This window comes from Paramisgurnus dabryanus, chromosome 17 (assembly GCF_030506205.2).
Source record: "Paramisgurnus dabryanus chromosome 17, PD_genome_1.1, whole genome shotgun sequence".
Taxonomy (NCBI): domain Eukaryota; kingdom Metazoa; phylum Chordata; class Actinopteri; order Cypriniformes; family Cobitidae; genus Paramisgurnus; species Paramisgurnus dabryanus.
In genome coordinates, this window is record NC_133353.1 from 34,250,836 (window position 1) to 34,277,564 (window position 26,729).

At 37.3% G+C, this 26,729-nt stretch overlaps 1 protein-coding gene across 2 annotated transcripts in view; it reads right to left on the minus strand.

Moving 5' to 3' along the window:
- The window catches only part of crybg1a (crystallin beta-gamma domain containing 1a), a 50,700-nt gene that overhangs the window by 9,883 nt on the left and 14,088 nt on the right, over positions 1-26,729 (minus strand). The window contains exons 2-9 of one of the 2 annotated variants that reach the window (XM_065267404.2): positions 20,937-21,084; positions 12,305-13,515; positions 5,229-11,154; positions 3,017-3,064; positions 2,695-2,813; positions 2,442-2,610; positions 1,417-1,556; positions 834-960 (exon numbers count right to left, since the gene is read on the minus strand). In XM_065267404.2, coding sequence (XP_065123476.1) covers positions 834-960; positions 1,417-1,556; positions 2,442-2,610; positions 2,695-2,813; positions 3,017-3,064; positions 5,229-11,154; positions 12,305-13,515; positions 20,937-21,084 — 7,888 coding nt within the window. Of the gene's footprint in view, positions 1-833; positions 961-1,416; positions 1,557-2,441; positions 2,611-2,694; positions 2,814-3,016; positions 3,065-5,228; positions 11,155-12,304; positions 13,516-16,899; positions 17,206-20,936; positions 21,085-26,729 lie in introns of those variants that run through there. The other variant, XM_065267405.2, reaches the window with a different exon arrangement.

Here is a 26,729-nt window from a genome sequence, read left to right on the forward strand (position 1 = left end):
TTTTGTGATAATTTAAAGGTGCCATTTTGTATTTTAAGAGCCTGGTTCGTCTGCTCCCTATCCACTTCTAATTCAAGGAAAAAATCCTTTCATCTCCTTTTGTGTTTCACAGAAGAAAGAAAATCTTAAGGGATGGGAAAAAAGAGGGTGGGTAAACTATGCCTTTAAAAACCGACAAAAAAGATAGAATGAGTTAAAGAGGGGTTTCACATTAGCACTTTTGGTGCACACCCAGGTCCATTTCACGTCAGAGTTCGGTTTGTTTGGATGATGTGAACATTGTTTTCCGAACTTGTGTGTGGTTCGCGGGTACACCTGAAAAGGGTGATCTGGGGTACGGTTGTGTATGGTTCGGTGATGATATGAACTCAAATGAACTTAATCATGGAAGTGAACGGTTATTAATGACGCGTGCGAGCGCTTTTGTGCTCATTAACATTGATGACAAGCGCTTGTTATATGAACGCGCTGGTAAACATAATTTCTGATCATTTTCTGCTTGCCTCCGCAATCATCGGGTGAACAGCACGCTTTCTTTTGTACAATTGAAGTACTTTTCAGCAGTAAGATACAAGTGGGTTTCTATATTGATTTTTAGATAACAAAGCCCAAGGTTCAAATAAAGAACAATGAGGATATGAAGTTAACTCTGTCCATTTTGGTGCTTTCTCTTTCATAGCCGCTGCCTCGCAAGTTTACCGCGGTTAAGAACAAAATATTATAATGTGAAGAGAGACCAGCAGGGAAGATGGAGCAATCGATCTCCGGTTTGGACCAGACAATGGAACCTAATATGAAACCACCCTAAAAAGGTGCATGGAGTATGAAATCACCATTTTCAGAGGTCTCAGTGATCCAACAAAGGCAGTAGGGAAGCCCCAGTCTTCAGGGCAGAGATAAACTCCTTCCTCCAATACAGCCAATAGACCCTGGAAGCCTGGATCACTGAAGACAAGCCATCTAAAAACACACAAAGCTACAATAAGAAAACTCTGAAATTGCTTTGGCTAGTATGTTAGGACCTGACTCAGATAACTTTCATTTGGGAAAAAAAACTATTATTAACAAGCAGCTTTAGCAAAAAACAAACATGCCAAGGCAAAAACACACTTCCGAAATACCATCGCCATCCAACACACAACAGCAGGGCAACAACATTCCAACATACACACATATACACCGAGACTGTCACCTATAATTACAGGTCACTGCTTTCACCTCAAAACTTTCCACTTTCTCATGCCCAAGCAAACATTCAGCATACTGTATAACTGCAACACTCAGTTTAACATTGAGAAGAAGATTTGCCTCAGGTTCAACATTAATGCTATTACAAAGCTGTGAAATTGTTTGCATATGAATTTGGACCAAAATTTTAATTAACTGCATTTCTAACTTGATCAAAGCCTCGCTTACATTCCGGAGTGGACCTTAATGGAGCCGGTACTCTGAGGAATGCCGTAGGAGCAGATCTCAATGACATCATCACAGTATGTGGACATTCGGCCTATTCCATTCGTCTCTGTGAACAGGTCGATTGCTGGTGGGCTGTAGTCCTGACAGGGCAAATTACGAAAAAGTTAGCTGAAGGTAAAAGGTACATTTTGTGTTTTTCGCATACAGAATATTATGCATGCCAGGCCAGTAGTTGGAGATGTTATGCGATGTCTGAACACACAAAACGCAAGCACGTGACGTCACCAAATTCACGTTTTAGTAGGATTTAGTAAAAAACTTTCTGTTCATTCGTTCGTGAAAGCCACACATGAAATTATAGTGATTTAAGACATTCACACGGAAAACTAAAATTTATGGGAGGGGCTTCTGTTACTCCACTCGCTCCTTGTAATCACGTCACTAATGGAGCAAGCTCCTGATTTTTTGGTTTACGTGGCGCGGATATCTGCCAAAGTTCCGATTTTTCAACTTGCGCATTTCGCGTGACAATGCTCAATTCGTGCGGAACGCACAATTTGCGTTTGTCGCTTCTTCCGTGTCTGGTGTGAATGCCACATAAGAGTAGTTTGTTTCTTATAATAAGCAAAATAAACAACATTACCTTAGCTCAAATAATAGATAAAGCGTATAAAAAACTACACTGAGCTAACTTTACTGTGTAAAATGTGTACTATATAATGCATACAATCTTAGCTACAGATCGACTGCCAAACCTCCCTTCACATAGCGGTGATCCATGATCACCATCTCCCCTCGTCTTTAGGAAACCAAAACATTTGTTATTTTCGACAAGGTATTTGTTCCCCAGTTTAGTTTAGCCACTAGTCAGACCATTAAACAAACAGAAGTTATGTCCGGACACATAACAGCGACAACGCACGTGCATCCAATGAAACCGTCTATATATTAGTATTTTGAGTAATTGTTTGTAGTAACTGGGACTCTTGCGGTCCTGAATTAATCCAGGCTTATGTTGTACTCACCCTCAGTGCAAGTCTAATAGAGCCGATAACCATGGGTGTTGTTGGGAGTGGCATGCCATCTGGCCCCACCTCTCCACTCGGCTCCGCCCACTCATTTACTACCTCTGTAGTCCCCTCCTCCAGAGCGATGGTTCGTCCCTGGAAGCCTGGTTTTTCATACAGCAGCCAGCTAACATGAAAATACAGGAAGCGTGAGTAAGCTTATTATATAACACATGAAATCATTATCAAGCGGTCGAGTGGAAGATCTTACCATCCTCTGACGACCTTTAATGATATGACTGGAGAAAGTTCCAGCGAGGTGGCATCCTCTATGTCTCTAAACACTTCATACGCCTCTCCCCCAAGCTGAGCTTGCTGGTATATTACAATCTGCAAATGGGATTTAACAATAAACATTTTATCGCTATTCTTGTGTGTGTTCCTGTAGCTGGTAAAACTAGTACTCAAGTGGTACAACGCGGTTTGAATCATGCCGTTAGACATTTTTTCTATACTGAATAAATGTATAGTAAAGTACTACTAATTTTATTGCACTTAAATGTATACAGATTACATATTATAGGTTGCAATACCTTTCCAGGGCGTCTGTGGAAGCCTCTGACTGCTGGGACTGTTGGTGTCTAAAAATCAAAAGGATATTAAAGCATAATTTTCATAAGAAAATTTAAACATTGATTTATGACAGAACCTCTGTTTAAAAAAATAGGGTTTTTATTACACAATAAAGTACTACTTGAGAAACTGATCTGAAGCCCAGAGGGTTTAACATTCATCTCTCGTGGCTCATGAACAAGACCAACAAAAATTCCACTGAGAATATAAAAGACCAGGCAGGTAGAAACAACCTTAGTGGTTTCAAAGGTTAAGCAAGACTTCTCTGTAAACCTGCAGGGACTATATTATAAGCAAAGGCCTTGATACACATTAACCACAAGTAAATTAAAGGGATAGTTCACCGAAAAATGAAAATTCTGTCATCATTTACTCACTCTTAAGTAGATATAAACTTGTATACATTTCTTTGTTCTGCTGAATACAAAGTAAAATAATTTGAGGAATGTTTGGGGGTAGCACAATGGCTCAGTGGGCAGCACAGTGGCTCAGTCCCCAGTTTGAGGTCAGATGGCCGTTCGGTGTAAAGTTTGCATGGTACTCCGGTTTCCAGACCAAAAACATGAAAGTTAGGTGAATTGGAGATTATTAATTACCCTTCCCCAACCTGCGCATGGTTTAACTTGTGTGGATCGACTTGTGTATGGATTAACCAGTTCTTGCCATGAATATAGCAAAGATGCTGGAATGGCATGAAGAAGAAAGAAAGAAAGAAAGAAAGAAAGAATGTTTGTAATCAAGCAGATCTGGGGCACCATTGACTTGCATAGTGAGAGAAAATTATATTATGGAAGTGAATGGTGCCCCAGATCTGTTTAGTTAACAATTTTCAAAATATCTTCATTTGTGTTCAGCAGAACAAAGACATTTATGCAGGTTTGGAATAGGGATGCTTAACGATTAATCGCGATTAATCGATAGCAGAATAAAAGTTTTTGTTAACATCATATATGTGTGTGAACTGTGTATAATAATTATGTATATATAAATATGCACACATGCATGTATAATTATAAGAAAAAAAATATATTTATATATTAGGTATTTATAATTATATATAATATAAATTATAAATAAATATACAAATGTATATACACATGTAAACATTTCTTAAATATATAAATGCATGTGTGTGCATTTATTTATACAAAGTTATTATATACAGTTCACACATATATATGATGTAAACAAAAACTTCTATTCTGCTATCGATTAATCGTGATTAATCGTTAAGCATCCCTAGTTTGGAACAACTTGAGGTTAAGTAAATGATGACTGTATTTAAATTTTTCAGTGAACTATCCCATTAACAGTTTGTTCTATGACCACTATACAAGTTTAATAATACACACAATAATACTGATCGCACTTTACTGTACATAAGGTGTCTTTAAAGGGCCCATGTCACAGGACTTTTTTAAGATGTCAAATACATCTTTGGTGTCCCCAGAGCACATGTGTGAAGTTTTAGCTCAAAATACCATATAAATAATTTATTATAGCATGTTAAAATTGCCACTTTGTAGGTGTGTGCAAAAATGTGCCGTTTTGGGTGTGTCCTCTAAAATGCACATGTGCAGATCAAGTGCAAACACTGAACACAATGATGGTGGTTTGTTGAAATTGAAACTCAATTGTTCTGTGAATTATTTTCTCTCTGCACTAAATGGCAGTGCTGTGGTTGGATTAAGGGGTTGGATTATTATAATAAGAGCTCCTTATGACATCATAAGGAGAGCTAAATTTCAACGACCTATTTTTTCATGTGCTTGTAGAGAATGGTTTACCAAAACTAAGTTACTGGGTTGATCTTTTTCAAATTTTCTAGGTTGATAGCATCACTAGGGACCCAATCATAGCACTTAAACATGGAAAAAGTCAGATTTTCATGTCATGGCCCCTTTAACTACTGTCTACTGTGAAAAAACATTTAATACAATGTGCTATTTCTGTACATATGTGTTGCTCTTGGGACTCAATATACTCAATATTTACATTATTACTTTTATAAAAAGTAACAGGCTAAACTTAACGTGCTACACTTAAAAATCAAGCATCAGTGCTGTTTATATTGCAGGTGAAGCTGCCTATTTTTTTAAACTATCTGTGCAACACTGACAAAACATTTCTCTCTAAAACATATAGTTTATATTTTTTTAACATCACACTTACCCCTACAAGTGTTGGTAAGAGGCTGTTGGGTGTAAGAAGTGGAAGCTGTTGAGTGCTATTGGATGGAGATGTTAGTCCTGGGATGCCCTGCAGTCCCATGTTTGGATTAGGTGGGCTTGGAGTAGCACTTGGAGAAGGAACATCTAAAGCAGGTAGAGAACTGGTAGAACCGGTATCAGGCCATTGCGGGCTCACCTTGTTCTTATTGACGAATTTCTCAAAAAGATCCGGCAACTTGACTTCTGGGAAATTCGGAATGGGAGGATGTGTTGATGGGTTCTTTACTAAACCACCATTTTCACTAAGGGTTACATTGCCTTGATCTGGCATATTAGCAATTCCTTCTTGTGAAGTTGTGACAGAATGGGACAATGGAATATCCTTCTTCTCTCCTGAAGTTGCCGCGGTCTCCTTTGGCGTTCTTGAGAAGTTCCTGAGGTTCGAGATGATTGACATTTTTTCCAACCTTGAGGAGACTTTTTCAGATGTTTCTGTAGTGTTCTTGTTCTCGCCATCATTATTATCCTCGACCTTTTCCGTACTGTCTTGTTCTCGCCTAGCGGAAAGAGATTTATAAAGCAGGAGACTTTCGGATCTTCTTTGTGGTGGATTGCTTTTTGCCTCTTGGTTTTTCCTCTTAATTGCCATGGCTGGAGAGGGGTCTTTTGGCCCCACAGTTTTTCTTGTTCCAAACTTGAATTGCTCTGGATCAAATACCTTCTCAAAGTGATCTTCTTTGATGGCAGGCATGGCAAAAGGAGGTGATGGCATTTTGTTCTGACCGTGTTTCCTAGGTGGCATTGGAAAGGGGGAACAGAGTTCCTTAATGTTATGGATGAACTCTTCAAAATCATCGGAAGTATCAAGCAGATTATCCTCACTTGCGGAACAATCTAATCGTCTCTCAGTTTTCTTTTTCTTAAAACCTTGGTCCACATCTAACCAACTAGATGGTGTCTTTTTATTTTTGGTATCGAAGGGAAGATTCTGAGAGGTAAACTGTTGTAGATTTTGGTCAGCTGGTAGTTTTTGTTTTTGTAAGTTAGCAGCTGGCATTTTGTCTTTCGTCTTTATGGAGTCCTTAATGTTGGACTCTACGTTTTTAATCTGGATCTCAGTCTTTCTGTCTATTTTGGAAGTCAGTTTCTCAGATTTTTTAAGTAATGGAAGTTTCTCCCCTAAAGTTATATCTTTACTTTTAACTGGTTCTGGTTTAGAAGCAGCCACTTGATGCGTAATAGCTGCTACTGGCACCTCATCAACTACCTTATTTATTTTGTTTGGTTTTATGCACTCCCTGTTCAGAGTTTTACTTGAGTCACCTAACCGAACAGATGTTTCCAAGCTTGGTTGCTTCTCTGATATTGTCTGTTTATCACATTCTTCTTTGCTTTGGACATGTTTTATAATCAGGGTATCTAGCTCGGTAGATGCAGGTGTAATTTTAGTTTGTTTTAAATCTTTCACACCATTTTCTACATTGTGTTCCTTGGAATTCATCTTCTGGGTTGTGTCTGGCAAATTCTCTGGAATGACTGAAGTCACAACATTTTCTACATTGTCTTTCCTGGTCTCAATCTTCTGGGTTGTCTCAGGAATATCCTCTGGAATGAATGAATTCACACCATTTTCTACATTGCCCTTCTTGGTCTTAATTTTCTGGGTTGTTTCAGGCAAATCCCCTGGGATGACTGATTTCACAACATTTTCTACATTGTCTTTCTTGGTCTCAATCTTCTGGGTTGTCTCAGGCAAACTCTCTGAAATGACTGAAGTCACAACATTTTCTACATTGTCTTTCTTGGTCTCAGTCTTCTGGCGTGTCTTTGGCATATCCTCTGGAATGACTGAATTCACAACATTTTCTACATTGTCTTTCTTGCTCTCAATCTTCTGGGTTGTCTCAGGCAAATTCTCTGGAATTACTGAATTCACAATATTTACATTGTCTTTTTTGGTCTTCATTTTCTGGGTTGTGTGTGGCAAATTCTCTGGAATGACTGAAGTCACAATTTCTACATTGTCTTTCTTGGTTTTCATCTCCTGGGTTGTCTCAGGCAAATTCTCTGGGATGACTGATTTCACAACATTTTCTAAATTGTCTTTCTTGGTCTTAATTTTCTGGGTTGTCTCAGGCAAATCCCCTTGGATGACTGATTTCACAACATTTTCTACATTGTCTTCTTTGGTCTTCATCTTCTTGGTTGTGTCTGGCAAATTCTCTGGAATGACTGAAGTCACAGTTTCTACATTGTCTTTCTTGGTTTTCATCTTATGGGTTGTCTCAGGCAAAACCTCTGGAATGACTGATTTCACAACATTTTCTACATTGTCTTTCTTGGTCTCAATCTTCTGGGTTGTCTCAGGCAAATTCTCTGAAATGACTGGTTTCACAACATTTTCTAAATTGTCTTTCTTGGTCTTAATTTTCTGGGTTGTCTCAGGCAAATCCCCGGGGATGACTGATTTCAAAACATTTTCTACATTGTCTTCTTTGGTCTTCATCTTCTTGGTTGTGTCTGGCAAATTCTCTGGAATGACTGAAGTCACAGTTTCTACATTGTCTTTCTTGGTTTTCATCTTATGGGTTGTCTCAGTCAAAACCTCTGGGAATACTGATTTCACAACATTTTCTACATTGTCTTTATTGGTCTCAATCTTCTGGGTTGTGTCTGGCAAACTCACAGGAATGACTGAAGTCACAATCTCTACATTGTCTTTCCTGGTCTTAATCTTCTGGATTGTCTCAGGCAAATCCTCTGGGATGACTGAAGTCACAAGATTTTCTACATTGTCTTTCTTGGTCTCAATCTTCTGGGTTGTGTCAGGCAAATTATCTGGGATGACTGAAGTCACAACATTTTCTACATTTTCTTTCTTAGTCTCAATCTTCTGGGTTGTCTCAGGTAAATCCTCTGGGATGACTGATTTCACAACATTTTCTACATTGTCTTTCTTGGTCTTCATCTTCTGGGTTATCTCAGGCAAATTATCTGGAATGACTGGATTCACAACATTTTCTACATTGTCCTTCTTGGTCTCAATCTTCTGGGTTGTCTCGTGCAAATTCTCTGGAATGACTGAATTCATAACATTTTCTACATTGTCTGTCTTGGTCTCAATCTTCTGGTTTGTCTCAGGCAAATTCTCTGGAATTACTGAAGTCACAATATTTTCTACATTGTCTTTTTTGGTCTTCATCTTCTGGGTTGTGTCTGGAAAATTCTCTGGAATGACTGAAGTCACAAGATTTTCTACATTGTCTTTCTTGGTCTTCATCTTCTGGGTTGTCTCAGGCAAATCCTCTGGAATGACTGAATTCACAACATTTTCTACAATGTCTTTCTTTGTCTTCATCTTCTGGGTTGTCTCAGGCAAATCCTCTGGAATGACTGAAGTCACAACATTTTCTACATTGTCTTTCTTTGTCTTCATCTTCTGGGTTGTCTCAGGCAAATCCTCTGGAATGACTGAAGTCACAACATTTTCTACATTGTCTTTCTTTGTCTTCCTCTTCTGGGTTGTCTCAGGCAAATCCTCTGGAATGACTGAAGTCACAACATTTTCTACAATGTCTTTCTTGGTCTTCATCTTCTGGGTTGTATTAGGCAAATCTTCTGAAATGATTGAAGTCACAACATTTTCTACATTGTCTTTCTTGGTCTTCATCTTTTGGGTTGTGTCTGGCAAATTCTCTGAAATGACTGAAGTCACAACATTTTCTACATTGTCTTTCTTGGTCTTCATCTTCTGGGTTGTGTCTGGCAAATCCTCTGGAAGGACTGAAGTCACAATTTCTACATTGTCTTTCTTGGTCTCAATCTTCTGGGTTGTGTCTGGCAAATTCTCTGGAATGACTGAATTCACAACAATTTCTAGATTGTCTTCCTTAATCTTCATCTTCTGGGTCGTGTCTGGCATATCCTTTGAAATGACTGAATTTACAACATTTTTTACATTGTCTGTCTTGGTCTTCATCTTCTGGGTTGTGTCTGACAAACCCACTGAAATTACTGAATTCACAACATTTTCTACACTGACTTCCTTGGTCTCAATCTTCTGGATTGTCTCAGGTAAATTCTCTGAAATTACTGTAAAGGTGTTTTCCTGAGAAAAGCAGGACTGTTCAATGTCTTTAGTACTTGGTTCAGTAGCTGTGTAATGACCCATCTCTGGTGTTATGGAAATTTCATCTCCCTCACCAACAGTATGTTTTTCTTTCTTAACCTTTCCATTTTTTACAGGAGGACTCTCTTCAACAAGATCCAATTGGGCATCTGGTATTACTTGGATATCTGATTTAGTTGGTTGTTTTACTGCCTGCAAATCATTTTCTGAAGGCGATATGACTTCGGCTTTGGCAGCCTCTGATTTTTCAACTTCCATTTCAGAGGTGGCTTTCGATTGTTTCTGAACATTTTCCAATATACCAGTTTCACTTTCAGATTTCAGAGAGGCTTTGAGTAAAATGGGCAAATTTGTCATCTTCTGGCCTTTTTCTGTTTTTGTAACTGAAGCTGTAGTTTGCTCTGCTTTCCTAAAATCTCTCCTGGGTTTGGTGGGACTTTTGAGACGCGTCACTGTTGGCAGAGCTTCACCTCCCTCCTTAATAGGACTTTTCAGTTTAGGCTCTGAAGATGGACTCCTGACCACAGCATTTACTGTGGTTTGGTCAAATTTGCCATCACCAACAGGACCGTTAACCAGAAATGACTCATTTTTGTCTAACTTGCTAAGTGGTGGTGATGATGGCTGACATGACTCACTTTCTCCATGTTCAACTTCTGCATCTGAAGTCTGTTTCAGAAGCCCCGGTGTTGTCGTTCGAGTTTGCTTCCTTCCTGTCAGTGACGCATCGTTCTTGAATTTTCGTGGACTTTTTGGCCCACTTGACTGGGTTTCGTTTGTAGGCTTCTTCTTTTCAACGCTGTTCTCTGATTGGTCTGTGGCGTCAGTTTTGTCATGCGTAGTGGTTTTGCTTACAGCATCACCTGATTTGACTTTTGCCTCAGTTGTTTTTGTCTTTGAATACTGAAAACTACCCTTTGATGTCGGACTTATGGCAGATGGCTGTGTTTTCAGCTTTTGGTTATCTTTAGATGCTTTGTTCAATTTTAGCTCTGTGGTTAATTTTGTATTCCCTGTTGAAGGTGGGGGAGATGGGGATTTATCATCAGTGGATGAACTTCTTAGACGAATTTCTCGTTTGAGATTTGGCAGCTCTTTGGTGGGTGAAGGTAATTTTGGTGTTACAGAAGCATCCACAACATTCCCGCCTTCCACTGACTTAGTTGGTGACATTTTCCGTTTTGGACTTCTTGATCCTCCTTCATTTTGAAGTTTGGGTGAAATCTGATCTTCAGGTTCGGGAGACAGAGAAGCTACTGTTTCATCCTCCACCACTTTCTTTGGTTTTGTCAAACTGACGTGTGCTGTTTTCTTTGGAATTTTTGATTTGTCGACTGATTTATTGAAAGAAAATGACGAGTCCTTTGATGTTGGAGATTTTAGCTCTTTTTGATCTGACTGTTTCTGTAAAATCTTCCCTATTGGAGGCGCTTCTTTCTTTGTTGCCTCTGAAATGTTTTTAATTCGCGACATCACAGCTTTTGTTTTAGGAACAACTTGCGGTGGAGGGCCCTTAGCTTTATTTTCTCCATGTGGTCCACTGGCTGATCTGTCCATGCGTTTTAAAGGCGTGGATGAGTTCTGACTACTCAAAGAAATTAACGGTCCCTTAGGACTTGACATTTCAACCAAGTCTGATTCCTGCCCGATGTCTTCTGTGATCTCTGTTGAAGGGACAGTAGGACTCTCCACGTCCTTTTCCAGAGGTTCTTTAGGCACAGAAATAACTTCCTCTCTCACTGTCCCGTGTGTCTGTTCAGTTGATTCATTGACACTTACAATCTTAACATTTGGTAATCTGTAGAAAGTTGACAAAAAGAAATACATCAGCAATGCTAGGAAACGACTACAAAAAAATGCATCAAGGCAACATTTTCAAATTACCAGATGCATCACATCAATGACCAATGTTTAATAAAGGTTTTCAAAACACATCACAGATGAGCCATCCCATGCAGACATAGTTCATCTCAGATTATTTCTAATAATTTCCCATAACATGCTTGGCTACATTTCTAACCATATCATCATCTCAAATGTCTTAACAAATGTCTTAAAGCGTGACAGAAAGCATTATCACTGAAATGCACAGACCATTATAATTACTCACATACAAGCTAAGTAATCAGAGAGCTTCTCGCAAAGCGTTACATGCCATCATAGCAATTATTTATTATAATAGCTATAGTAAAGTTTGAATCATACTAATAGCAGACACAAGCAAAACTATTACACACATTAAAAGTGTTTTAAGCACAAATTCACTTAAATATGGTATTTTTATCTAAAAACTAGACTTATTTTCTTAGGTCATTTTGCACCTCAAAAAAATGCATCTTAATTTAGAAATTTTTAGATATTTGTACTAAAAACAAGAAAAAATACTAAGAAAGTAATTTTCATGCAGAGTGTAATATAGGCAAAGCCGATTTTAAATATATAGTGAAGCAAAAAAGCTTTGAGTATTTTTTATGTTTCATAGAAGTCTTCACCAAAACTAGAGATTTTAAAAGATGGAAAAGTTAAAGAAACTTTTACTTTTAAATTAAAGGAAAAGTTGTTCCTCTAGCTCAGTGGTAGAAATACTGTTATCAGTGTAAAAGGTTGTGAGTTCGATCCCACACATGCTGATAAAATACATATCTTGCAATGCATTTAAGTCACTTTGGATAAAAGCGTCTGCCAAATGCATAAACAACAAAATCGGTGCATTGATTAGCTATCATTTATTTCTTAATAACATTTTCCCAAACCTCTTAACATATGCAGATACCTCACTCTATAGAAAGATCTCAGAGTCATTGTTCATCCTATATTCATGAGAAATTCATGGGAAACTAAGTATCACATTGCATGCACACAGTAATCCGGACTGTTAAGGGTAAACAAAGCACCCGCTGCTCAGTAACGCATAGCATAGGAAATAAAAAACAGTGCAGTGTACTTACAATTTCACCTTAACCTGGATAGGTTGCGTAACATCCAAGTTTGCCTCACTTTGGGACTCGTTTTCGGCTTCTTCCCCATCTAAGCTTGACTGAGAACTAACGTATACTTTTTTAGCAAATACTTTCTCACTTTCTGACAATCTCAAGCTCCTGTGTTTCTCTTCAAAGCTTTCCGCATTGAGAACATTAGCAACGAGACTCTCTCGTGTGTCCGACTCTGGTGCGTCTGATTTCTTAAATGTCCGTACGGTCTCTGTGTCCGGAGGCTCTGGTGCTCGAAATAGACCAGATGTGCCGATAGCAGCTGTAACAGAGGCTAAAAGACTCTCAGATGGGCTTGCCGGTACAAATTCAACAGAGAGGGGTGAGTCAGTAATTGAGCTCTCGCTCTCTTCTTCTGTCAGGTGAGTTTCCGCCCATACGGCAATGTGCACTTGACCAGGTGAGGGCGGAGGATGAGGCGTTGACTTCTCCTCTGCCTCGGGGGAAGTGGTTTTTATTGAGGAGACCTCATTATTGCTGTCGTTACTGTTCAGTTTGTGAGATTTTCGTCGGGCCCTGTTTTTCTTACCCATGTCTGTCTCTTCTTCTTTTCCAGGTTGACTGTCAGAGGACAAAGGGCTGGAATGCGAACCGAGGGTTACCCCGACCAGCGCCGTGTAACTCCCTTTGCCTAGGGTGGTGGGTTTCAAAACTGTCTTTTTAATCTCTGTCCCCCCTGAGACTACATGGGGTGAATCAGAAGTTTGTATAGAAGTTTCTGTACTCAAAGCTGAACCTGTGATGTCAAGGCTCGTCTCCTCCAGATACACCCGGAGCTTCTTGCCCGCCTCTGTCACCACATAATCAGTTTTTGCATCGCTGCATGCCTCAACACTGCTCACCTTGACCACTTCCACCTCCCTCACGCTACCTCGTCCGCTACTGCCGCTGTCGGCAAAAGGTAAGTCTCCTGCGTCTGCGTCTTCGCTGTGCGTGCTGGGGCTTCGTCTTTTCACTGTCCAAAATACTGAATCCTCAAACTCTTTGTTTACAAAAAAACTGGAGGGCTGTTTTGGTTCCTCTGATGCTGTGGATTTGATTGGGCTGTTTGCCTGTGATGACGCATTTTCATCCTTGTCATCAGATGTCGACTTGCTTTTTTTCCTCCGAGATAAAGTTCCAAAGAGATTTCCGATACGGTTAAAAACTCCGATCTTCTCCTCAGAACTCTGTGAGAACAAGAAAGAGACTTTGTCAAGAAAAATAAGCACCGAAATAAATACAAATTTACTCAATAATTACAATGCAAAAATTTCTGGATGCCTATGGATCAATATACAGCATTGCAGCCATGCTAAAAACCACAATATAGTAACAGATATGATGCAAAACACTTGTTTACAACATCGATGCGTAGTACAAATAGTTGAATGTCATTTCTGTTGCATAGTAAATACTGTTATGTCATCATGGATTAAACCATATAGAAGACAGAACTTGACAGTTTATGGAGGTTTGTATCTTTTATCACGGTTTTAAAAAGCAATTGTAAATGCTGCTGTGCATAGTGCCTAACCATGCCCGGTAGCCATGATGACTATAGATAAAGCTGGCAACACATAATTTATATGGGGCGTGATTAGGGTGGGGGGAAACAAATTCCAGTTAACATTATTACAGTGATTTCTATGGGGAAAATAAGGAAAGCAATATTTAATAAATTTGGCTTTGTCTATAAAAATTTGTGTTTTTACACTCAAAGCAAAAAAAAAAAAATGCAGAACAGAAAGGAAACCTGAGTTTTCATGTTACCAGCTAACCAAATAAAGAAGGAAGTCTGTTTTGATAACAAGCAATTCAACAAGACGATAAGATCCGACTGTGGAATTTCACATTTAACTACAGCATGACTAAAGCAAATAAATTTAGTTCGATGAGATTTTCCCTCCAACAACATCAGACTGAATCGATATAGTGTTCATGATCAGTGTTTTAGTTACTACTGAAATATCAATTATGTTTAAAAAAACACCAAAAGAAAGAATATAGAAAATACCGCTCCAGTGTTTACAAGTGTGCAGAAAGAGGACCGTTCCGATGTTGCTGTATGCTGATTGATGCTAATTAATGTATTTGGGTCAGTTTATTGTTTAAAATGGTCCGCAAGTGTGCGTTTACATTTGTGACACATGACCTTTCGATGTGATTGCACAATACATAAGGTCGCGCTGGCGCTTCATGCGGCTAGTGCAAGACGAGAAGTTGTGCTTTATAAATGCATATTTGTCAAAAATGAAAATCTTTTGCTAGAAAAGACCCTTATGCCTCATTTGGGATCTTTTAGAACCCTTTGAAACTGCATTAAAAATGTAAACTGTTGAGGTTGAATAAAGTCTATTAAATTGAGAAAAATCCTGGAATGTTTTCCTCAAAAAACTTAATTTCTTCTCAAATGAACAAAGAAAGACATCAACATTTTGGATGACATGGGGGTGAGTAAATTATCAGGATTTTTTTTGATGTCACATTGATTACACCCCAACCATAACCGCTCACAGACTCCAACTTATGAGTGTGTAGTTCAACCATAGATTGTAAAAAAAGCTGTACAACGCGACATCGCTTCCTTCCGTTGTAATGAAGTGAAGCAAAAAACATCTGACCATGGGTGCTGTTATGTTATGTAAAAACATCAGTTTGGAGCCAGGGCATGAGCAGAAGGGATCGTCCGTGGGGCCAGAAGCAAAGCCGTGGTATCAAACTTCCGCCCAAACGCTTGCACGCCCAATTCAACCACGCCAATCATAACGACACACCCTCTTTCTATTGCATCACATTACTAGCTAAAATGAAACTTATCACAAATATATATTAACAAAGATTTTTTTTATTTAGAACCAAGTCCCGTTCATTTGCATGGAGAGGGCGGGGTTTATGACTTGTACTGCAAGCAGCCACCAGGGGGCGATCAAAGAGCCAGCGGCTTCACTTTTCCAGATGTATGAATCACATCCGAGTTCAACCTTCTGCCAAAGACACATTTTTTGAAGTAGTCCAAAGCACATGTGTAAGCGCTCTACCCCCTACTTTGCATACGGGGAGGAGAACAGAAACTTTCTTTGCATTTAAAGAGACACATACAAAAACAGCGTGTTTTTCATTGCAGCCCAAATGTCCATGTTCAACATCCTATAATGAATGATCTGTAGTGCATTTTGAGCTGAAACTTTACAGACACATTCTGGGGATACCAGAGACTATTTTAATATTGTAGAAAACACCTAGGTTAGGGACCCTTTAAGAAAGTGTAGTATTCCTTTAATAATGTATAATCACAAATAATCATAAGGATTTACATTAAAATGTCCTAAAAAATCCTCTTACGATTCGATCGTTTTAAAATCTTAACACTAAAGCAAATTAAACTAACAGGCTTGTAAACCATTGAGTGATGTGCAACAGGACACCTGAGACAAGTGAAAACACACCTGGACATTACATTCATGTCAGTACATCACCCAAAATCATAAATTATTATAACGGTACAAACATCCCCCATATAAAAAACACTGTAGTATACTTCAGTATTGAAATTGCGCAGTGTTCTGTAGTACTATTACTAACTATAATCAATTAATAAACTGTATACTGTAGTACACTTTAACATTTACTATGGTAAGGTTTTAAATCACTAAAGTATCTAAGAATTTACTACAGTTTACTATAGTTTTGTGACATTACCTTCACAAACATTTACCATAGCCTTTCCACATTACCATTACCATAAAAACACAGTTATAAAAAGAAAAACGTCTTACTTTTTGAAGAAAATCCGATAATATAGTATCCTTTCATTAACTATAGTTACTAAGTTCAAGATCTTTGTACTAAGTTACTATGGTGTAGCTTAAAGTAAGCAAGTAAATACTTTAAATACTGTGAGTCATTAACGTTACATTGGTAGCGCCACGTTGACAGCAGCATCATAAATTCAAGAAGCCAAGAGCAATTATACCCAATAAGACATGCATAACACCCCACGAGCACCTGAGGTGAGATGACTAACCTCACATCCTGGCCAATTCCTCGTTAATAATAGATGATATCTTTCTCGACATGTTGAGGATCTGCTTTCTCTGAAACATATACCTCCCTGTGGCTGTTTCTCCACCCCTCAAACAACTCCCACAAACTGAGAAAAAACGGTGTGCTCGAGTTCACGCAGCGCTGCACAGAGCGATCAGCGTACGACATCAAAGTACCGCGAGAGCTATTGAAAAACTCTGCTCTCGCGGTACTTTGATGTCAAATGGTACCCAGCGCTGCGCAAAGCCGGAAATAAGGCTGCGTTTCAAACCTAGACTAGACAACTACCTAGACAACATTTTTACACCAAAAAGCGAGATTATATTTGGAGCAGTAGGCGCCAAATTTCAAGTCTGCATTTTAGGAAACATTAATGCGCATATTTCCTCACAAACGCCATAGGCTGTTATGGTTTTATTTGGTACTTGCACCAAAATTCACTAACTTACCAGCATTTTAGCGCCATAAATCGGCATAAAAATACATTACGTTAAACGTTTATACGCTTTAAATAAAAAAAACCTTACCATTTTTATTTCAACTGTAGACCAGGATAAGAAACGCGTATGTTTTTTCTTCTTTTAAAAAAATATATAGCAACAGATCTCCAAATCAGTGCAGTCCAAAGTTCTCCTCAATAAAACACTCTTCCCACATGTTATTCATCCAATCCCATTGTTTTCAATCGATGTTTAGTCTGCCGTCTGCTCGCTGTTCAGCCCGAGACTGCGCTCGCGGAGAAATGACAAACTTTTTGAAGAAGTTGAAATCATGGTTTGTTTACTTTGGTGGCACCGCTCCAGAGCTCTTGCAGGTTAAGCCACACGTAAAAGCATGCTCACGGTAGAGCTGTTGTGTAACTGGCAAAGTTAAACAAATTCATTCATAGTGGATCTATGGAGAGCGACCAGAAACGATGCCACACCCTTCCTCTCTCCAGCATAACTCTAAAAACAGACCTCTCTGGATATTAACAACATGAACAAACAATGAAACACTTTAGTATAATTAATTAGTCACTTTATTAAAATATGTTGGGCTCTTAAGCCATTATAGCCATTATATACTGTATATACACATATTTATTTTTTTGTTACTATATTTATTACTTTCTAAAATGTAAACTTAAGGCAAATAAAAAAATTAAGTTCTTAAAATAGCCTTTTACAATACAATATAATGATTCAATATAATATATACAGTGTAATGATTTATTATACAGTGAATTTCTTATTGATATTGTTTTAAATTCACACTTATCTTATTTATATTGTATACACTCCAAAAACAGCTGGGTTTTTTGACCTATGTTGGGTAAATACTAGACAAAACACACCGCTGCATTAAAACGGACCCAATGCTAGGTTTTAACCCAGAGGTGCCCAAACTAGGGCCTTTGGCCCGTCATGCCATGTGAGATAATTAAAAAGGATAAATCATCTACGCAGATGTTTATATTTCTAATTAAACATTTTCTAAATTTTTCTACATGGTTTTTGTTTTATTTGTACATTACAAAAATGTAAATGCAAGGAATTAAAGTGATTTTTTTATGTACATGCATATTGCAGGTGTATAGCATGCATCATGAACTCAATGAACTTGAGTACTATAGGCTAATAATGGAGAGGTCGAGGGAGGGCACGCAGACAAAAGAAAATTTAAAAAAGCCTTTTTTACAACAGTTACCTTTGAAAATAAAACCGCATTAGTTATGCATAAACAGAGTAATGTTTGCTATGTTTATTTTTTATATTAATAAAATTAATAAATATAAATTAGGAGAATCAGGGCAACTTCCATTTTAATATAACACAGAAACATTTACTTTCGGCCCACGGCCCTCAGTCAGGTTTGATTTTTGGCCCTTAGTATGAAAACGTTTGGGCACCCCTGGTTTAACCCAACTGCTGGATTATTATAACAACATTATAATGTTATAACAACAACCGAACATTGGGTGATTTTTAACTCAGCATGTGATTGTCCAATATTTACACAACCTGGGTCAAAAATAACCCAGCCATTTTTAGAGTGTATATTGTAACTTTTGTTTTCGTTTAATTTGATTAGATTTTCTGGTTTATTTTTACTAATTTTTTTATAATAATTATTTATAATTATTAGTCTCATGCTCCTGTACCCTGTCTTTTTCAAAACGAGAACTTCCTTTCTTATAACAATTTACAAAAATTCAATCTGAAAATATGCATACATGCAATTAACGTATTATTAAAGTATTTTTGTTGCCCATTTGTGTTGAGAATGTGATTCATGGTAGACCACATCAGTCACATGATGTCACATGCATGCTTGTTGTCATACCACCTCGGGTTTGGCCTAACCTTTTATTAATTGGACATCTAAGCAAAAAGGCAATGCTACTTTGAAACCATTGTGTTATTTGTGAGCATTTGGGCACGTACTAACACAGCATGATCAAATGAATTTGAAATGACACTGCAGTCAATGCTTTGTAGTTACAGATCATGTTTGTTTCAGTAAACAGGAATCTGTCTTTGATCTTTTATGAAAATTCCCTTCTAAATTTGCTAATTTTCATTGGCGGTTACCCATTGAATCACATCTATTTATACAATGCTTACAGTACACTGCAGATGCATGTGTTTTTAAGATCGCATTGAGACATTAAGCATTGGCATTTCATGAAGGTTTCCTTACAGACAGATACATTCTTAAGGTTTTTCTCAAGGTCAGTTCTCAAATACTTTGTTTGACTTTAGTCTTAACGTCTCATACATCATACATCAAATTTACAGTCCAATTATATTCTCAGCTCATGTTACCAAAATAATTTCAAACAATATTTAATTTCTATTGTTTAAGCAATGAGTAATTGGACTAAAGGCAGACTACTTAAGTTACCACAAAAACATAAAAATTATGTATGTGGACGAGTCGTATTACAGATAGTGTATCTACCGTACAGTACTGCCTTTTATGTTTTGTTTTTGTGTTATTTGTCTGTCCTAAAGTCACATCATGCTTATTCTTTTGAACTGTACAGCAACAACGATTAATGATTTTGCCTGTGCTGCCCCCTGCAGGCTCATTACAGACATGCATCTAAAACTATGTAGAAAAACTGTAAATCTCGCTGTTATTCACTAATGTCAAACAAATATGTGACCCAGACTGTAATAACCCAGCTAAAGTCATTTTTTTGTGATTTACTGTTTTCTACCTTAAATCATCCTACATTATAAAAAGGACATTGTGTGAAACCTTGATATCTTTAAAGGAAAACGCCACCATTTTTCAATATTTTACTATGTTCTTATCTCAACTTAGAAGAATTAATACATCCTTATCTTTTTTCAATGCGTGCACTTAATCTTTGTACAGCGCGTTGTAAATGTGTTAGCATTTAGCCTAGCCCCATTCATTCCTTAGGATCCAAACAGGGGTGAATTGAGAAGCCACCAAACACTTCCATGTTTTTTCTATTTAAAGACTGTTACATGAGTAGTTACATGAGTAAGTATGGTGGCAGACAAAAATGACAAAAATGAGAACTATATTGTATGGCAGAAGAGCACTTAGTTTGCAGTACTTCAAACTCGGCGCGTAGTAACATCAACACTCCTCTATTTTGTCTGCTTAAATAATCGCCATGTTTTATTTTGTGCCACCATACTTACTCGTGTAACTACTCGTGTAACAGTCTTTAAATAGGGAAAACATGGAAGTGTTTGGTGGCTTCTAAATTCATCCCTGTTTGGATCCTAAGGAATGAATGGGGCTAAGCTAAATGCTAACACATACACAACGCGTTGTACAAAGATTAAGTGCACACATTAAAATAAGATAGTTATGTATTAATTTGTCTAAGTTGAGGTAAAAACATAAAAATAAATTTTGAAAAACAGTGGTGTTTTCCCTTAATATTGACTGAGTAAGGCCAATTCTCCAAATCTTATTATTAGATTATGACTTTAACCTGGATTTTACGGACATGGTCACATATGATAACTTTACCAATAAAAAATATATTGTTTTGGTCATATAAGCTATAACAAGCATGAGATTACAGTTCTACTTTATATAAAAATTTAGTTGACAAAATGATTTTATTCTTTCTGATTCAATTTAAGAAGATGAACGATGTGAATTATGTGTTTAAGACCAACATGCAAAACCACTGCAGTGATGTCAAGAACACAGGACAAACATCTCTCTATTCCTCTCTATAAAGTACAGAAAAACAAATTTCAGACAAGAGTCTGTGTTTGTCTCATTCTTCAAAGAGTTGTGACTGCTGTAATCTGAGCCATCGATGATGAAAGCAGAACAGCAGCTGCTTTGGGCTTAAGTCAACTAATATCAGCATAGGAAATAAAATCGACCTGCTCTACAGTACATTTCACTTTAATAATTACATAGATATGCAATAAATGATTCCAACAGGAGAATAAAAACACTTTATAAAAAAAATTCGTATAAGGATTTAAAGACATCGTCTTAACCATGTAACAGGTGCCACACCTATAAAGTTAAACAAATAAAAACACCAGCAGGTTGATCAAAATATTTTTGTGCTTACCTTTCTGTGCTTGTGGGTTATGAACGATGAGTCTTGAAGTGAAGCGAGGTCCAGGCTGTTGATTGAATTATTACGAGAGCGCACAGGAGTGGGGCAGGTATCGGTCATAAAACCGTCCTCCGTCTGGATGCTCATCTGATCAAAACTCCTACAGAACAGAGGAGCAATTGTTTACTGTAGTTTGGAAGGGAAACCATGCCCTACTTTGCATATAAGAAAGTAACAGATCACGGCTGAAGGCCACAAGGGGGCTGTATTGTCCTACAAACGCGAGACCATTTCCAAAATCTTTTTTTTCCATAAAAGATAAGAATAGATTTCTTTGTTGTCATCGTACCAACATACAACAAAGTTATGTGGTTCAAGTTAAAAAAAATTTACTTTAAAATGAAAGTTCAAAGACACAAAAAGTGAAAAAATTATATATATTAATATATTATTTTTTTATTATTAGAAATTAAACACATTTCACTCCAAAACCATAAAAGAAAAGTCTTAATACTGTCATATATAAACACATTATTAAACACTTTGTCTTGATAACTCGGATTAGTTTCATGACACAAAAGCATTTAAGCATCCAAATTCATGCCAACGATAGCATCCGTGTCAATAGGTTCTGCGTTAGATTTCTCAAATTAATATTCAGCAAAATTTACATTGGATAAAAACTGCAACTATAAAAACTATTTTTATGTCAAGGGGCTAAATTATTTCAACCATATGGACCTATGTGAGTTCTTATAAGGTTTGCAATGGTTGAGTTTTACAACACATAACCACCAGGGAGCAGACTGGGATTCACTTTGCAAAGTTGCCCAAGGCACCCTAACGAAAATTAACCATGGTTTTATTGTGGTTAAAGTGTAGTAAACATGTTTATTTGTTGTATTGATTACTATCAGCAAAACCATGATTTTACTACACTAACCATGGTTTAACTATGGTTTTTGAAAACCATGGTTATCAAAACCATGGTTATTTTGTGGTTACCATGGTTTTATTACAGTTACCATTGTTTTTTTTTCTACTTAAATTGTAAGTTAATAAATAAACTTTAATAAAGCTGCATGCAAAAGTTTTTTATAGGTGCAAAGAATTTTTTGATTTTTTTAGAAAGATTAAATGTAGATAATAATCTTTAAGTTCAGCAAATGTTTATTTCAAAGTGTTTCTGTGTTCAATTTATTAAAGAAAAACTAAAAGTAGCCTAAATAAAAACAAATCCGTTTTGCTGCAGATTGCTGAATTACTACCTGGATTGACATTTTTAAACTTGTGTCCCATCTGGTGAATATTTCTACATGCATGCTTGGGATCTTCCCACCCACTAGAACACTTGGGAAAAATCCAAGAAATATGTCATGTAAGTAGTCAAGTGGTCAAATACAAAGACTGCAAGTGTCTCTAGTTTTAAGACTTCTTGCATATTGAATTCACTTGCAGAGCATACAAAGAGCTCAGATCCTTCAAGATCCATTAAGATGCACTTTTGCGTTTTGCATCTGAGCTCTTGCCCTCACCTTATTGTTTCTCCCACTGAAAATCCTTTGGGAAGCGTATTATGAGTAAACTTTTCTTACATGACTTTTACAAAAACACACAGGACAGGTAAACACTTTCAAATGCCTCTGTCTGATTTCCATCCATTGGATATCAAAAGCAAAAGCATTTCTTTTAAAATACAAAGTACAGACTTTAACACTTTCACAATTACACTTTGTGACCTTTAGACAACCGCTCAGATGAAAATGATAAAAATGCTTTCTGTCAGGTTTGGACTTCTAACTAAGAGCTCAGAAAAGTTCGGAGTATTTTTTTATTTTATTTTTTCAAAATAAAACATCTCTCACATTAATAATTTAAATAGTTTGTAAAAAATCTAAATCATGTTGTTCTTGTAGCATGAATCAGGCTTAAAACTGAAAAAGGGTTCAAACTTGCAGTTTCCTCTTCGACTGTTTGTCCCCTCAGGCAAATTTAGAAATACATGATCTGGCATGCGTGTTTCTAGGTAAGCATGATCTCAGAGCTATGGACGTTACAGAAATCCAGCTGCAAAGCCTACAGGTTTTTATATTTAGTCAAAGAAGGCTACGTTCATATCTTCATAAGGAAAAAATAAGGAGATGGTTTAAGCATTAGGTCTCTATTCACCTGAAATCCAATGTAATTGTGCAAAGCTCCAAGGGAAACAAACAAAAAAGCATAAAATATATCACAAATTTAAACAACTACACACAAACAGTAAAACAATCACAATATTAATGCATTGTGACCCAGATAAACAGAACATTATGATTTGTCAAGTGTAGTTTTGGTCATAAACTGACTAATCCTGTTACACAACCTTGACTGGTTAAATGATTCTAGAAATCATAAAATATTATTACTATAACTCCAATGTTAGAGCAGCTGCGGTTTTAATGACTCACACATTCAACAAAGACACAGACATGGCTGGAAACTGAAAGGTGTTGTTGTGGGGCAACATATGAATTCTGTATGAATGTATGTACGAACGTATATGCATGTGACCTGTTACAAAATGTGATTATTGTATATATAGGAGATACCAAAATCCAATACTCACAGTATTAGGACTTCACGGTATTATGGTGGCTGACATTGTGTTATTTCTTTGTGGTGTAGTGTTACACTGACAAAGCATCTGACATAGACTTCCCTTGAAATAAAATGCCCTGCATGTTTTGGAATGGACTACTGCAAATATGCACATTGTGATGTCAGCGCTCACACAGTATCTGTCAAAAATAGGCTACTATTGAATTTTCTCGAGTATATTATCATCTTATGTGTGCTATTAAATATACGTTCATGATTACACCACATGAATGGGTGCTTTTTCAAATGTTCTGCATTGTAAGATAACAAATATTTAATATACTTACGTTGTGAGGTAGGAATAAAACTATGCCTGACGTTTTATGTGGAAACTTGCTGAGCTTTCTTTGGAATTCTTCTGTGCATGCCATCCCATAATGCATCTGCTGCTTCCCGATTCACATACTTATACTAGCCAGTAATTAAAGGTGCAGGGTGTAACTTTTAAGAAGATCTCTTGACAGAAATGCAATATAATTTACATAACTATATTATCAGTGGTGTATAAAGACCTTACATAATGAACTGTACTGTTTATATTATCGTTTTTTACGAGCTGTTTTTATCTACATACCCCGCGGGTCCCCTTACATGGTAGTCGCCGTCATGTTTCGTCCATAGTCCTAAACGAACAAACAGCTCTACAAAGCACGTTTTGTCACTACTTTGTCTCAAGATGACAATATGTTTGTCCTGTAGGGGCTACCGTAGCTTCTCTATGTGTTTCGAAAGCGAGGGGTGAGCGGTGGACTGAGCCGATGGTTGCAATTCACAGTCTCACCACTAGAAAATCTACACACTGGACCTTTAATCTGATGTAGAGTCAGAAGTCTGGTTAGCTATTGTTCACTGACGACAATTCAGAGGTTTTTAAGGTTTGAGGTTTTTAAAGATGTGCAAATAGACAATACAGACAAAATTTGGTTTACTTATCTGTTTAGCTTTTTTTGAGAGAAATGATTTACAAACAGGCCACAGCATTAAAGTGCCACTTTAGTTTAATTTTAGTTTGATTTAGGCTTTCGCTTACTAATAAAACATAAGTCAAAGTGTTTCATTAAAACAAATATTTGTCAGTGCTGTCGGCTAAGAAAGAGGCATGTCGAGATACTGAGACTGTTGCCTCGACAGAAGCATTAGGCCACATGTTTTTTTAAGTAATGCCTGGCATCCTGACCTACATTCCCACATGTTCACAACAAGTACTTGAATAATAAATAAAACAATGATAAAATCAGCTATTATCTTGACAGTAAAGAGAAAATAAAAGCATATCAGAATAAAGGTGTGTCGCGGATCGCATACTTCCCTGCTGAAAAACAACATAGACCAGCATATTTCCCATGCTGGTCCATGCTGGTTTGGTGCTGGTTTAGCTGGTGGTCACCAGCATATGTTGTGTTTTAGTACTGGTATGCTGGTGACCATTATTTAGGGTTAGGCATTATTCTATGGCATTTTGTAATATAAATAGTTTAAGTATTGAGTTTATAATTTAAAAAGTTCCCCAGAAGACAGTGCACTTTAGGTACCCCGATGATGCACTCATTCAATCAAATAAATGCTTCACGCATTCAAACAAATGGTTTTTGTTTACGTGATGGAAAAGAGGCGGGGCTATCAAATGCCGTGAAAGGAGCGTTTACCTGCGGAGACGATTATACTTCAGTCTTATGATAAGTGAGGTTATTTTGGGCAAAACTTAATTCATGCATTTGTGTAAAATAATACTGACGATGTACAAACTGATTGTTAATGACTTTGGGAAACCTCTTATACCATTTATTCCATTTGGGACGAGTACATGGTGCAATGTTTAAGTGCAAAGTGTATAGTATGCCATTTGTGACATGGTGATGTGTACATAAGGGTTTTAAAGATTTTGTCACAATTGCATTCATGTTAAAGAATGATGTATGTTATGTTCAGGTCAAAGCTGATAAACCACTTTTTTTTTTGACACTTGTGTATGAAGCAACATTCTGCAATAAGGTCAATAGGGCAGACCAAAGAGTTTCGTAATGCAATGATCAACAGTCAAACAATAGTTGTTGCTTACACTACATCTAATCCGAAAAGAAACCAGGGGTTGTATCACAGAATGCATGAGTTAAAGGGACACACATTTTCCAGCTCCCCCAGAGTTAAACATTTGATTTTTACCGTTTTGGAATCCATTCAGCTGATCTTCGGGTTTGGCGGTAGCACTTTTAGCATAGCTTAGCATAATCCATTGAATCTGATTAGACCATTAGCATCGCGCTCAAAAATAACCAAAGGTTTTTGATATTTTTCCTATTTAAAACTTGACTCTTCTGTAGTTACATCGTCTACTAAGACCGACAGAAAATTTAAGGTGCAGTGTGTAATTTTTAGTAGGATCTCTTGACAGAAACGCAAAATAATATACAAAACTATATTATCAGGGGTGTATAAAGACCTTTCATAATGAACCGTTATGTGTTTATTACCTTAGAACGAGACCTTTTTATCTACATACAAAGAGGGTCCCCTTACATAGAAGTCGCAATTTTGTGCCGCCATTTTCTACAGAAACCCTTAAAGCAACACTATGTAATTTTTTTACCTTTAAATAATGTCTCTAAAATTATTTCAGTGATAGAACAACTTTCAACTGGACAAATTGTACTGTTGCTGCAACCTGAGCAGCCTCCTAGCTGCTACAAGCACACTCTGAAAGTGGCGGTGGAGGGAAGGAAACACAGCCCCGCCCCTCCCCCTGCCTGCAAAAGAGTGTCTGATACCAGGCACTGTTGCGCTTTTCAACCACATGGGGGAGCTGTAAGTCATTTTTACATGGAAACTACATAGTGTTGCTTTAACGGACAATTTTTTTTACTAAGTTGTCTCCGACATTGACATGTTTGTCCAGTGGCAGCTTCTATATGTGTTTCAAAAGCAAGGGGTGAGCAGTGGACTAAGCCATTGGTTGCAATTCGCAACCTCACCACTAGATGCCGCTAAAATTTACACACTGCACCTTTAAAATGGCCGAAAATAGTCCTCTGCTATTGAAAGTTAAGGGAACTATTTTCGTGCGCTGCGTAATATCATTGCGCCTAATGCAGCCATGTTACGGCAGCAAAGTCTTTGATGATTACGCCAGAATGAGAGCAGAGTTCCTGCCATATCTGTCTAGAAAATCGC